The sequence below is a fragment of the Apteryx mantelli genome, chromosome 3 (assembly GCF_036417845.1).
Source record: "Apteryx mantelli isolate bAptMan1 chromosome 3, bAptMan1.hap1, whole genome shotgun sequence".
Classification (NCBI taxonomy): domain Eukaryota; kingdom Metazoa; phylum Chordata; class Aves; order Apterygiformes; family Apterygidae; genus Apteryx; species Apteryx mantelli.
This window is the reverse complement of record NC_089980.1, coordinates 53,876,928-53,890,937: the sequence shown is the minus strand read 5'-3', so window position 1 is coordinate 53,890,937 and position 14,010 is coordinate 53,876,928. Positions and strand designations below refer to the sequence as shown.

General features: G+C 41.8%; 1 protein-coding gene across 7 annotated transcripts in view; it reads right to left on the bottom strand.

Moving 5' to 3' along the window:
* Nucleotides 1–6,717, bottom strand: part of AFDN (afadin, adherens junction formation factor) — a 138,966-nt gene extending 132,249 nt beyond the window's left edge. For all 7 annotated transcript variants that reach the window (XM_067293374.1, XM_067293379.1, XM_067293380.1 and 4 more), the window contains exon 1: nucleotides 6,231–6,717. In XM_067293374.1, the coding sequence (XP_067149475.1) occupies nucleotides 6,231–6,347 (117 nt within the window). In that variant the 5' untranslated portion in view covers nucleotides 6,348–6,717. The remainder of the gene's footprint in view (nucleotides 1–6,230) is intronic.
* Nucleotides 6,718–14,010: the final 7,293 nt, after the last annotated feature.

Below are 14,010 nucleotides of genomic sequence, written 5' to 3'. Positions count from 1 at the left end.
CTTCCTGCTAGAGTCTGTTTGAAAGTTTTAGATCTTCTTACTCCATTTAGATTAACATTTCTTATGAACAAAAGCAATTTTTTTTTTATTAATTATACAGCAAGATTATCCACAAAAATCTTACAAAAGTATGTTCCATTTACTTTTGCCTGCCTGAAAGAGAAATAGTTTTGTCAAAAAAGGCACACTTATGCAAACAAAGTAAATCCCTAACATTTCCAGAGGACTAGGGTTTTTTCAACTAAAAAATAATGCTTGTCAATGACACTTTAGTCAGGGAACAAGATTCACACATTGGGAGGGAATTCTTAAAGCCAGTATGTCTGAATCATATGGACATAATTAGCCACTAACTCAAGTAGTAACTTACATAAGGAATATTAAAAGCACAAACATAAAGCTTCTGCCTAGAAGAAGATTATTTTCATGCCGCTATATGGTCTGTAGAATGTGGTCAAGATCTTAATTCAAATTTATTATTGCTCTGTAGATAGCAGCCATTATACCTCATTTGTAAAGACAGACTATTCCCTTCTCAGTTAACACAAAGCTGGTCTCCAAATAGTCCTTTTAATGCAAACAACCAGACTTTGGTCCAGGATTTTTTTTCTCCAACCATTTCAATGAAGAATTGGAAGTCAACAGGTTCAGTTAGCTGAAGTTTGAAATTGCTAACCTATAACTAATGCTTCAGTGTTTTTACTATCTCTTTAAATGCAACTATTTAGTGATAGTAATTATTGGAAAATATTCCATTTACTATAAAGTGCAGGCATCAATCCTTTAAGATTCCAAGACACCTTTCCAGACTTTCTAAACATTAGCTTAAACATTTGTTGCAAAGTGAATTTATTTTCTATACTATGGGTTTGGTACACCTAAAAACAGTATTCTAAGATATAACCATTTGCTTTTTTGATGCCTAGACTGTTTGCAGAGTTGCACTAGCTAAAACTACTGGAAGTTGCGGCATACAAAGCATGGAGAAAGCACAAGTATTTTTACCATTCATACGATGTTTACCAAGCTCCAGACTTGCACTTCCCCCGCTAATATCACCCATAATGCAATAGGCATAGCAATTGATAATTACAATTTTAAGACATGAGACCTTTTAAACCCCTCAGAGCCAGATTTTTAAAAGCATACAGGAGAGCAAACATGCAGATATGAATCTGGAGGGTTTTTAAATCCCTAAAGATTTGGAATTCCTAGTGATTTGAATGGATTTAAGTAACCTGCTTGCATAAATACTTTGAAAAGACTATCAACTCATGTCGCATATCAGTCACCCATATAATGACGATCATTTGCAACACTTAAGGAAACCAAATCAGATCTGAACCCAAAGACTAAACAAAAATTGCATCAACTTTAAAATATTCTATGCCATCCAGGGTACCGTGCAACATTTCCCTTAAATACAAATAAGCAATCTATTTAAAGCCAGTAATATGAATTTAAATACATACTGACTAGACAAAACATATAGCACCAGAAGGTGGGGGGAAATCAACACCCTCCCCCCAAAAAACATTCAGAAGATTTATTCCTAGTATATTGCTGCTAAGCTTACACAAGTTGATATTTTCAGATAAAAAAAGTCATCTAACAGCCATAAAGAGCTTCCAAATCCCTCATTTATTTTTATTTTTAAATGGCCATTTAAAAGCTAAATACTCTATTAAGTGTTATTCTTAATACAAAGCATGTCACTCCTCTAAGTTTTTTGATTATATTTTACTGCTTTTAATAAAACACAGGTATATTAGACCAATTTAGAAAAGCCTTCTCCATCAAAAAACAAAACTGCAACGTATCAATGTATCTGACAACGATCCCCAAACCCTTAGGCAATTATATATTAAAAAAAAAACTGTTCTAAAAGTCTTTCTCAAAAAGTTAAATGCAACCCAGTATATACTCTTAATCCACAACTGACGTTTTGAAAAATATAGCGCTGCTCCTCCTCTCATATCTAGTTATCATATTGAATCACAACACAGTACTTCGAGACTGCATGCTGTCATTAACAATAATTACAATGCCTAGACTACGTATGGCACCTTAAACCAACAGATCTCAAATATTTTCAAGAGGATTTATATTTATCCTTTCCAACAGTGATAAACGCACTAGGCTACAGTGACTTTGCTTTCCTCACTCCCCCTCTAAACTCCCACACTAGTTATTTTATACAATCGTTTCATTCCAGTAAGCACTTTCATTAAAAAAAAGTAAAAGTGTGTAAGTGCAAATGATTTGATAACAAGCGTGTAGTGTTGTTTAGAAGCTTGTTTAAGAAATGATTAATTTGATGAGGTGAGGGGAAAAGAGAATGGAAAGGTGGAAATATTTAAAGAAAAGGGTAAACATGCTATTTCATTTTGAATTTGACTGTTGATTTATCTACAAACAAAAACATGATTCAGCCCACATATCCCCAAAACCTGCTGTATCTTTCTTAGACTTCCTAAAGTGGGTAGCTGCCTAATCATTTAAAGTAAAGCTTATTTTAATGAAGTTCAAATTAGTCTCAACATTATAAAGTTATTTAGCAAAGGTCTGTACCTAGGATCACTCCTAACATCATTAGAGTTTAACTGGTATTAGCTGATAGAATTTAATAACAAAAATTTTTCATTTCATTCATTTATAAGCTTCTCAAGCCACAGAGCTTCTCCCAGCTAATTTCTCTAAAATAAAAATCTTCAAAATGAAAATAATGCAAACAATTAGCAGATTTCTCAGAAAAAGCAACAACTGCGAAAAACAGCTAAATGCCTACAATGTTAAAATTACCATGTTGCTCTCAAGCAGGAGTCCATACATGCCTTCAGTGAAAACTTAAGCAGATGAAGACATGAACCCCTCCAGCCCCAAGAAGTCTTCAGCCTTCCTCAAATGGAATACAAAAAGAATACCTTATTTCAACCACAGAACAGAAAGTTCCTCAGCAAAATAGAGAGTAGGGGGAAAGTAGTACTGAATTACTTCTATTCATACCATACAACAAGCTAGGAGAAAATTAGTAATAGAACTTAATAATATGCCCTATCCAAGGTTCTTTATTTTCCATACCTTACAGTCAATGCACTTTAAAAAATAACTGGCCTAACTCTCAAAAGAAACAAAGAGAAAAGTGGATATCTAATCCCTTAAGACTAGTCTACAAAATGAAATATTAACAGGAATCAAGTTCATTTATTTAATGAAGCACTTCTCTGAAGAAAAAAAAACAAAAAACAAAAAAAAACCCACTAGTTTCAAAATTCTACTCTATATTTTAAAACCAAGTCACATTTTACACTCTCCACTAAAGCAATAAGGACCCAACAGATTTAAGAACTTAGCAATTTTGTCATACCAAAGAATTAGATCTTTCAAATTAACACTGAGGTACACCAGTAAGTTGTGTGTAGGCTGTGATACCTTTCACTGTCATCGCCTGAGCTAAACTTTCAGAACTCTGGTCATTCTACATGAGACTTCACTTTTCTTTTCTTTTTTTGAATGCACGTATCTGCCTTTGACCCTACCATTATGGAAGTGAATAGGTCCTCTGAAAATGCCTATTCAATATCTAGGAAAATTACAAGACAAATACCGTAAACCTGATTACTTACACTGATGGAATGCCTGGAGAATCATTATAAAGCATCAAGTCTCAATATTCTAAATATGAACGATACACACAAACAAACGTTCCTGGCTGACAGCCTGCAGCATGGGCATGTCCTCATTGAAAAGTTAACCCAGGATACTAACTGCTATGTATGAACAGTTTAAACTGGCCCAAATGGATCAGACTCAGGTACACCCAAAGTCTTATCCAAGTTATAGCATGATGCTGCAGTCCCACACATTCTACAATAAATAAAATATATAAATAATAACTACAATAAAAAACATGCCTTATGTTCAAGCTGAACAGGGAAAAGTATGGAAGACATCAGAGAACTATCAGCTCTAAAGCAGTCTAGTAAAGTGGGCTATTTATCAGCCCAAATGAAAGCCCAATATGAATCACCTAGTTTGTGTTGAAAATATTGCCAAATTTGGGTCAGTTCAGGATAACATTGAGGAAAACGTGAACATTTAAATTTTTAATTATCTGTAAGGAAAAATACACTTCATCTGTAAAACTGCTACCTATTGCAGATGTGTCTACAGCAAACTGACAATCTTATCCAAAATTTTAGAACTAGTACTCTAAAAAGCTCAAACTCTCAAAGAGATATGCATGCACTTAATTTTTACTATCAGTAGATCAACTGAAATAGATGTCACCACTGACAGCAATAACTATGCTCCTATGCAGGTTCAGAAGCTTAAACTACATAAGTGTGGAGGTAGTGCAAGCAAAATTGTTATTTCTTTCCATAATAACTTTAATGAGGCAGGCAGCTTTTGTGCAAGGTCTAGTAAATTAGGTCAGCCTTATTCATCTGTCATAAAAATGGCAATATTTGTTAAACTACTTATCATTAGCAAAACTACAGAAGTAAAACTTGTCATGAACATGAAGAAAACAGATTGGGGTTAGAATATATTGGAAATGAACAAATACATTAATCAAAAAGTAAGCCAAAGACATTTAGTGGTCAACCTAAAATTCCAGAAAGACAATCTATTATGTTCCCAAATACAATCATGAAGGCTCCCTTCACACCAGCATTTGTCCACTTTTTTTGAACAAGTGACTGTCAGACAACAATGACAGTGGTAACTATCCATTCCAGCAAGTAGCTGCAATTATAATAAATATTGCAAGCTATAGGAAATTTCACAGAACTCATCTTCACACCTCAAGGAACAGTTTGCAACAAGCAGAACTAAAAACGCCCAAAATACTTATTTTCAAACTATTGTGGCTGAAAATTCTTACGAATGCATTCAAGATTTTTTTCGTGGCTACCCTTGCAACCACTACCTGGGTGATGACACAGGACTAAGATCTAAGACCAAGCCAACGTTGTTTTTCAGAGACTTGTGTTAATCAACAACCACGACCAGGGCCAGGCCAAGAGCAAGTGTGAATTTCCTCCTTTTCCCCGGGAGCACGCACATGACCAGCCTCCACCCTCTGAGCAGGGACCGCGCTGTCACACACAAACAGGGCTGTAACCTGCCTCCCCAGCCCTCCCCCCGCTCCTTTCAAACCAGACACACAGCACTAACCAGCCAAAGGGAACATGACAAGGGATAGTGGTAGGGTGTGGTTTGACTATTGCTTTTTTAAAAAAGTAAATCCAGCCTCTCTCAACCATTAGAAACACCCACTTCATTAGGAAGAAATTACCCGCTGTGTTTTTCCGGTACAACATGTGGACTCAGGACTACGAACCTGCTTCTGATATTTACTTAAAACTGAACGTTGGCAATCTCCAAGTTTTCAGATACACTGAGCCAAAAAACACTCCGTCCGTCACGCCCTGCGAAAGCTACCCCGGAGATTTCACCAGCGGCTCAGAGAGCTGCTGAACTAAAACAGGTTGTTTTGTGAGAGGTGCCTCCGGCACAAAGCTGAACATTTAAGCAAACAAACAACAACAACAAAAAAAAACCCACTCGCATGCTTTCAACCCTTTTCTTCTACCGGCTCCCTTTTGGCTGTACTGTATAAATCATAAATAGGCCAAAAAAAAACAACCCCAAAAACAAAAAAATTAAACAAAAAAAGGGAAAAAGAATCAACTCGTTTGGGGGGACGTTGGGCGGGAGGGGGGGGTCTGTACTGCCCTTGCCCGCCCCGATCGCCACCTCGGGCCCCCAGAGGTTTCCTGCCTCGGGCCAGGCCGGGCCGGTGTGTGCATGCGGCAGAGGCGCGGGGTAGGCGGGCAGCACTCCGGCGCTTTTCTCTCCCTTTCCCTCGCCGGGCGCCGCAACCTGCCCTCACGCGGGCCGCTCCAGCCAGGGGAGGACACCGAACCTCCCTCGCGGCCCGCCGAGGCGCGGAGCGGAGCGCAGCCCCGCACCGGGCACGCACTGCCCCCGGCCGTTACGGGCCGCGCCTTAACGGCTAGCGGGGGGGGGGGGCGGGCCCCCGGCCGCGTGGGGGAGGGGAGCAGGGCTGACCGCGGGGGGGAGCCGGGCGCGGCCTGGCCCCGGCGCGGTGTCTCACCTCCGGGCGGCCCGGGGGGGGGAGTGCCGGAGCCGGCCGGGCCGGGCCGAGCCGAGCCGAGCCGAGCCGAGCCGGGGGGCGGCGCGGCCGGGCCGGGGTCGCTCACCTCGGTGGGGGCGCTGATCTCGAACAGGTCCAGCCGGTTCGCGTTCCAGTGGTTGATGATGTCGGCGAGCTTGCGCCGCTCCTCCTCCCGGCTGCCGCCGCCGCCGCCGCCCGACATCCTCGCCTCGCCCGTCGCCGCCGCCGGGAGCCGAGCCGGGGCCGCAGCCGGGCCCTCTCCGCCGATCCCCGGGCGAGGGGCGGAGGCGGGGACGGAGCAGGGGAAGCGGGGGGTGCCTCAGTCCCGGCTGGAGGAGGGGAGGGGCCGGCTCTCCCCTCGGTGACTGCCGGGCGCGGGCGCCGCGGAAACGCCCCGGGATGGTGCCGCCGATAGCGATCAGCCGCGGAGGACAGCGAGAAAGAAGAGAAAGAAGAAGGGGGAAGGGGAGGAGGAAGGATGCCCCGAAACGGCGGCGGCGGCCGGCGCGGTGTCTCCTGGCTCGGCAGCGCCTGTCCCCTTTCGCCTGCCCTGAGCCGAGCGGAGCCGCCGCTACCGCCTTTCTCCGCCCCAGTATTGCCCGCCCCTCGCTCCCTCACACACCGTCCCGCACGCGCCCCCGCCCGCCTTCCCTCCCTCCCGCCCTCCCTCGGCGCGCGCGCGCGCGCGCTCCCGCCGCCCGTCACCTCCCTGCGCCCGGCTGCGGCGCGGCTCCGCGCCCGGGCGGCGGCGGCAGCGGCGCGCCTCGGCCCGGCGCCCCCCGCGCTGCCCTCCGCGCCGGGTGGGGGCGGGGGGCGCCCTGCGGCCGTTGGCCCGGAGGCGGCGGGGGTGGGCAGGCCGCGGGAATGGCAGTATCGCGGGGGGGGTTGTTCAGCGCAGGGGGTGAAGATGTCTCCTCCCCAAGGCGGCGGGGACACACACGCACGCACGCACACACACACACACACACACACACTTGTTCCGCAGAGAGCCGCCAAGCTGCGGGAGGGTTTTCTGGTTCCCAGTCTGTGGCCAGGAGCAGGAGGCCGAGCCACCCCGCGGCTGCTGCGTGGGGCCTGGTGGCAGCCCGCGGCAACAAAGGGCCTCGGCCACCTCTCTTGCTGCCCCAGCAGCAGAGATCCACCTCGCAGAGGATTTATTTTACCTCGCTATAGCCTCTCCGTGTGAGGATGAGCTATAATTTTCCTGTTTTCCAATATTTTTAAAAGCCCACCCTCCCCTTTCTGACAGAGGTCAGAACATAGGACGGGGGAACAGGTCAAGGTTTCTTTGAAGCTTTGCCACTAACTCACCATGTGGCCTTGAGCAAGTCACTTAACCTCCCTTTGCCTCAACTTTTCTCTATAAAATGAGGGTAATGATACTTTGCTGCCTCACAGGGTGCTGCTGTCTTTAATAATGTTTATTAAGTGTTTTTGGAACATTGCATGAAAGGAATTGTCTTAAAAGAATGTACTGGCATAAATTCCCACAGCTTGAGATAAACCTGAGATGGCGTTAAAGCATCAGATATGTTTTAATGCTTTTTTAGATATATAATTTATGTGTGGTTTCTCACAAAATGTGTCTGTTGGCTATAATAGGCATTGCTTGTTGTATTAGATTCTGGAATCCGGCATAGCTTTGGGGTTTGGGCTTTGTTTTTTAATCCACTGCCATAAGTGAAATGTCCTTAATATTTCAACAGTTGTATTTGTTTTGCATTGGGCATCCTCTGAAACTTGGAAACACTCCTTGAATGATCATTTTTGAACTCAATTATCCAAGCATACATCTTTTTAGATTTCTTCAGATGGTACAAAAGGAGAAATACTGTGTCTTTTTAGTGTACCTGGCAAAGTATTTCAAATTCCTCTTTTGCTGAGGGAGTTCAGATTAGTAGGTTTTGCTGATGAAGTTTTGATTGTCTGGGTTATTTGAAGAAGGAGATTCCTCAGAGGCCTTGTCTATATTAGGCAATTAAATTATTGTTTTTAACCAGCAGTATAGCTTCTGTGTAAGTACCAGCAGTTCTGGTTTTACAGGTGAAGGTCAGTTATACTTTTGCCCTACATCTGTAACTGTGCCATATTAGAGCTTTACAGTTCCAAGGACATAAGAGATCATATTTCTCAGGTCCCAAACTCTGGGACATGTTGAAAGGCCTTCTGGTAGCCCTAGGAGAATATGGAGGGGGGAACAATTTTTATAACTGTAATTATCATAATTGTAAAACTATTTTATTGCTTTAAAGAGTATAATGTAGGGAGAAAAACAAAACATAAGTTTTCTTATATAAAAGGAAGAAAATTCTACTGTTTTTTATTTCCATATCCACAAAGAGTTTGTCACCAGATAACTTTGGATGTTCTGGCAAAGCCTGCAAAGATCACAAAGCCATATAAAAACTGTGATGCAATAGTCCGCAACCCAGGCAGAGAGCTGCATGTTCTATTGGCAGATGACACCTGGAGAATGGTGTGTTGATTTGGATGGTTGACTCTGGGTATTGGTGAAACTGGATTGGTCAAGACGCAGGATGAGAAATAGTGGCTGTGTTACTTCAGGATTAGGAAGGAGACTTTCACATGCAGATTATGTGTACCATTTTGCTATTACAGGCTACATGGATAAAATTGTTTTTTCCTGGGAAAAAGAGGCACTTGCTCTGGGAAAACTGGCTACCCAAAGCAGTTAATTTAGAATTGCTGGCTTACCTGGGTTTTCAAATGCTGAGGAGCACCAGGAGTCAAATTGTCACTGTGCCAGACTCATGTGGTATATAAAGTAATCTATGAATTTATTTATTTCTATTTTAACTGCAGCTAGTCAGCATTTCTATACTGTAGCTAGACCCCTCTCTGGTGCCAACAAATCCCTCAAACTGAGCAGAATTGGAGCAAATTAGTAATGTTTAGATGTCATTTCTCTGAAATCTGAAGTCACTACAATGTATTTCTTTAGTGGCGTGAGCAATGGAAATACTGCTGATGGTCAGATACCAGCACTGACCACTCTACTGATTAACTCTGCTTTGAGCTGCCCAGTGCTGAAACAAGTTTAAAAAAAAACAAAAAACAGGCCCGCTTGTCCTGCAGAGCAAGTTGTTGCCGTGAACAGTCAAAACTGCAGCAGCTTTAGTACATCAGGGTTTAAGAAAAATCATAATTTAGACAAGAACTGAGCTGTCTGAATGAACCAGCAGCACGGTATGTGTGTGTGGAGATTGCACTGCTGGAGATAAAACATGAGCCCTGATCTCCCTGGAAAAGGTAGTGTGGAGAAAGCTAAAGCATGAAATTACAGTGTACCACCTAGTTTACAGTGGAAAATGTGTGCTGCTTCACTTTCAGTCCTTTTTTTTTTTCATAGGGCTGTTGCAATAGGAAGTTAAACAGCTGCTGTAAAGCCTAGCAAGTGACATGATTCCTGTGAACAGCTGTAAAAAAAATTAGAGATTTTTATGAATGGAAAGCATTCTACAAATAGAATATAGAATTGTCTGTGTGAGCTATCATCAAGTCATCTTCCATTTAAGGCATTTCATAAAGTTACTTGAAACCATTAAATGAAATTTTCTTCTGTATTCATTTGGAGATTGTTATCATTTGCATAGTAAGAAGCCAGAATCCTATCTGAGGAGTTCCCAGTCCAGTATTCATGTAGGTAGGCCTACTGAAGCCAGTGGTAGAGTTAGATTTAACTCTATGAGTAATCACATAGTTGATCAGACATAATGGGGTGAAAGAAGCTTAAGAAGGGGGAAACAAAAACTGCTTTACTTGCAAGTGATAATGAGAAAAGTTTTTTACTTTTCTCCTTATTGAACAGTGTAAATATTCTTTTTGTTAAGGTGATTAAGATAACTAAGCTATCATAAGCCATTAGTGTGATTATTTGTTCAGCACTCAAAGCATAATATGCATTTTACAGAGCAAATAAGATAAATGTCCTTCCCCATAGAGCTTGCAAGCTAAACTTTGTCACAGGTGAGAGCAACAACTAGTAGAGGGGTCCATAAAGAAGCAGCAGGTACATGGAGAAGCTTTTGCATTCTTCTCTGTTCCTTCAGACATCAAGAGGTGCAGTGCACACGTGGTCACCTGCCACAAGGGGATTATGTCTATGCAATTGTCATTAATCACATTGGTGTGCATCTATCCCTGGGGAAGCTGATGGTTATAAGTAATAACTATGTACGGGAGATCTCTTTATTTCTCTTCCTTGGCCTGTGCAGTTCATGCTACCAGTTCCCAAAGTTCTCTGGCGTAGGGAAGGTTTGCATGAAAGCAGGGTGGTGCTCTGCTGGTCTCCTGGCTGCTAGTCAGCTGCTCATATGGTGGCCAGAATCCAGCATTCATTTTCTGAGGCAGTGTGCATCTGAAATATAGTGCCACACTGTATAAATCAGCACACTGTTGGAAGTTATAAATTCATAGATAAGACTGAAATTATTAAAGTAACCCTTCTCATGGCTTCCCAAGCATGCATATGTCTCTAGAGCAGAAGTATCAGAACTATAATTTTGCATAGCAGAATGCGAAAGCTTACATTAGAGCAGCATTAACATTGCAAACCTAGGTCATCAAACTGCAGTCCTTACACAGACAACACACCCACTAAGGTGAATAAATTATCCTGAATAAGGATTGCAGCTTCAGAGAGTATAAACACACATGAGTCAGTGAGAGGAAAAAAGGGTTTTCATTGCGCCATTATCTCACCAGCATGAATTGCACACACTGTATACATCAAAGTATCAATTTCACAGCCTAATTGGTAAACAAACATACTACATATAGGCTACATGGGCAAATTCATACTCCATGGAAAATCTTTATTGTATGTTTAGATCACTATTTTTCTTGCTGTGTGAGTGTAGAAGTTTATATTTAATAACCTTGACCTCTTTAATAAAATAAAAAATGGGGGGGAGCAGAGGGGAAAACAGGACAAGTGTGACAAGTTATGTAATTTTTTTTCTGAAATCTTTAGGTTTTCAATTCAATTATCCTCGCTCTATTTTTAGGGGAAGGAAGCACAAGACTGAATAATGGCAGATAATCACATATCTTAATAAATTCATCTTACCTTTGTTTTATATATGGATGTATTACAAAACTGTCAAGTCAATCCTTAAGGAAGATGCTTAATTTTTGTTATATAAAGAAGATGTTTCCAAGTAATTTAGTGGTAAAAGCTTCTTAGGTTAAGACCTCTCAAGTTATCTTTATACTAGTAAACTGAAAAGTGTGAGGGCCTTTCTCTAGCCCTAAAGCCAACTAGCCTAGGCTGGCCACGTCCATCCTTTTAAATTGTTTTAGCTCTAAAACGGAGTGGCTGCATTCAAACTGCCAAACTAGAGTAGTCGCTGGCATGTGCTGACTCCCAGTCTGGGCCCAGGAGCTTTTTGAAAGCTAGCTGGCCCAAAGCTGGCCCATCTGAACAGCTGGATGCCGCAGGTGATCAGGCAGTGCATCCAGCTGCCCAAACTGTTTCATTTAGCTGTAGAGAAAGAGGTTCAAAGCTCTGCACAGCTGACTCCAGAGCAGGGTGCTCTTCCCAGACCATGTGCTCAGGCTTACCTGGGTTGGTAGGTTCAGTGCACACACAGTTGCAGTCCTGTCTTCACTGAAGTAAGCCCTTTGATCCATGTTCTGCAAGGAGGACAAGCACTTTACTGTCTTAGAGCATGCAAGCATTCACATCAACTTCAGCAAGATGTATGTTTGTCTTCAGCTGAACAACCCCTAGAAATGAGAAGCACATTGAAGTCTGTTTCACAGGAGGAGGACCAATCTCCAGGTCTGCAGTCAGTGTCAACCTACTACTGGAATCCTCCTGGTATCTTCAGATCAATACTGAATGCTTTTCTGGAAAATGGTCTTTACCCAGTCAGAGAACGTTGTTCTCAACACAGAGGTATTTAAGGAGAAATTTAATGGCTGGTGGTATATGCATTAGATTATCAGATGATCTGGCCTTATCCCATATAGTTCAAAGTGCAATCAGTTGCAACAAAGTTCAGAGCAGCTGTAGGTATTCCAAAAGCTTTCTGCTACTGTTTTTTTTTAATACGTCTTTATTTTAAAGTATTTTCTCCGAAACTGTTGTGTTGCAAAACAAGAGCAGAAACTGGCTGACCACAAGAAGGGAAAGAAAGAAATGGAGTCTGTATATAAAACTGTCAAGCAGACAGCATAAATAAACTGACATCCCCAATGTCCAGAAATTTAGCTCATCTCCCTGTGATATACATCATTATTTGTAAAGATGGTAGATAGAAGTGTTTAGATAGGAATAAACTTTTTTTTTTTTTTAATGAGGGTAGCTCTCCAATCAGTGGTCCAAACTAGGCTATTAGTCATAACAATATATAATTATTTCAAGGCTCTTTGAGCAAGATGTAGTGGGTGTTTGGTCTTGTAATTAACCCTCTGCCATTGGCCATGCATTCTCTCCACCCTGTAATTATTCAACTGAAAAATAGCATCATTCAAAGCATACATTGTATAGAACATTAAAGGAGCATTCATTTTAATCAGTTTTTACACTCACACAATGATTATAACTCATTTATACACTTCACATATGAACAGAAGTGATTTGGCCATATCTGAGCAGTTTTTTATTAGAAAAGTTTGATTTGAAAACAAACAGGTCACCATGCACAGAACCATTGGCTTTTTGGTTTTATTGTGCTTTTTTAGAACTGATCCAAAACTACTGAAAGTATTTTCCCTTAAAAAAATCTTACCATTGAGCTAAGAATGTAGTGGATACCTAAATCTTTGCTCCAACAAAAATAGACAAATTGCTATTCTTTTAAATCATATAACATACATAGGTTCTGTATGTGGACAGCTTTAGCCTCAAAAGAAAATACTTCAGAAAGCTTGTAAATGTAAGCCTGTGAAAGGAACATGCTAGTTCAGCAAAGAAGAACAGTTCTTCACTCAGCAAGTTTTCCTTAATAACGCTTTCTGTTCTCAAGGTCTGTGGCCAGAACAGGTATAGAACAGAAATGCTTTTTGTATGAATTTTGTAAGAATAAAAAGCAACAGAAAGCATCAGGAAACCCCTCTCCAGAAACTTGGGATGGGATTTGTGTTACCTTGCCTGAACTGTCTAAAAATTAGACAGAGAGAGTGAGTGTTGACTCCCTCTATAGGTAGTGGAAAGAAGCAGACATTTCCAGAAAGCAATTCAGACACATCTTAAACACTGATCTTGTGTCAGGATTAATCAACTCATTATCTAGGTTCTTATACTAGTTCTCTGAGTTTCAGATGGCTATAGGGAAGTGAGATGAATCCCCCCTCAAGGGTAGTAATACCTTATCAGAAGTCCCTCAGTCTCTTCAAATCTTCAATCTTTTGACTGTGTCATGGGCTTCATTTTCAAGTTCACTGTTGCTTTAGCCCATGATGCCATTTTTGTATCAGGCATGATACAGCTGCATTAGTCATCTCGTGTATACAGATGCAAAGAGTTCTGCCAGCTACGTTAAACCCACTGCATCAAACTCAGTGAATCACCAGGTTTTCAGCTTACAGATGTCACAACTCAGTCCCGTCCAACTGGGGGAAAAAGGGAGGAGCTGAGGGGGAAGCATATTACGAAGTGTATTTACACTGCGGAACACAACATAGAGATACTAGGACTACATTTAAAAGAGTGTCCTCTTTAGCTGGCTAAACTTGTCCATGTGAAATTCTCTCCTGCCTCACCTTCTAAACAACTAGCTTGGATGTCTCCACTCATCACTGCATCTGTCAGTGTAAGAACACTCAATAATTATGTTTTGAAATAACTGAGCCCTGACTCTTCTCTCTGAAACCAAGCTTTAATACCAGGTTGTGCATTT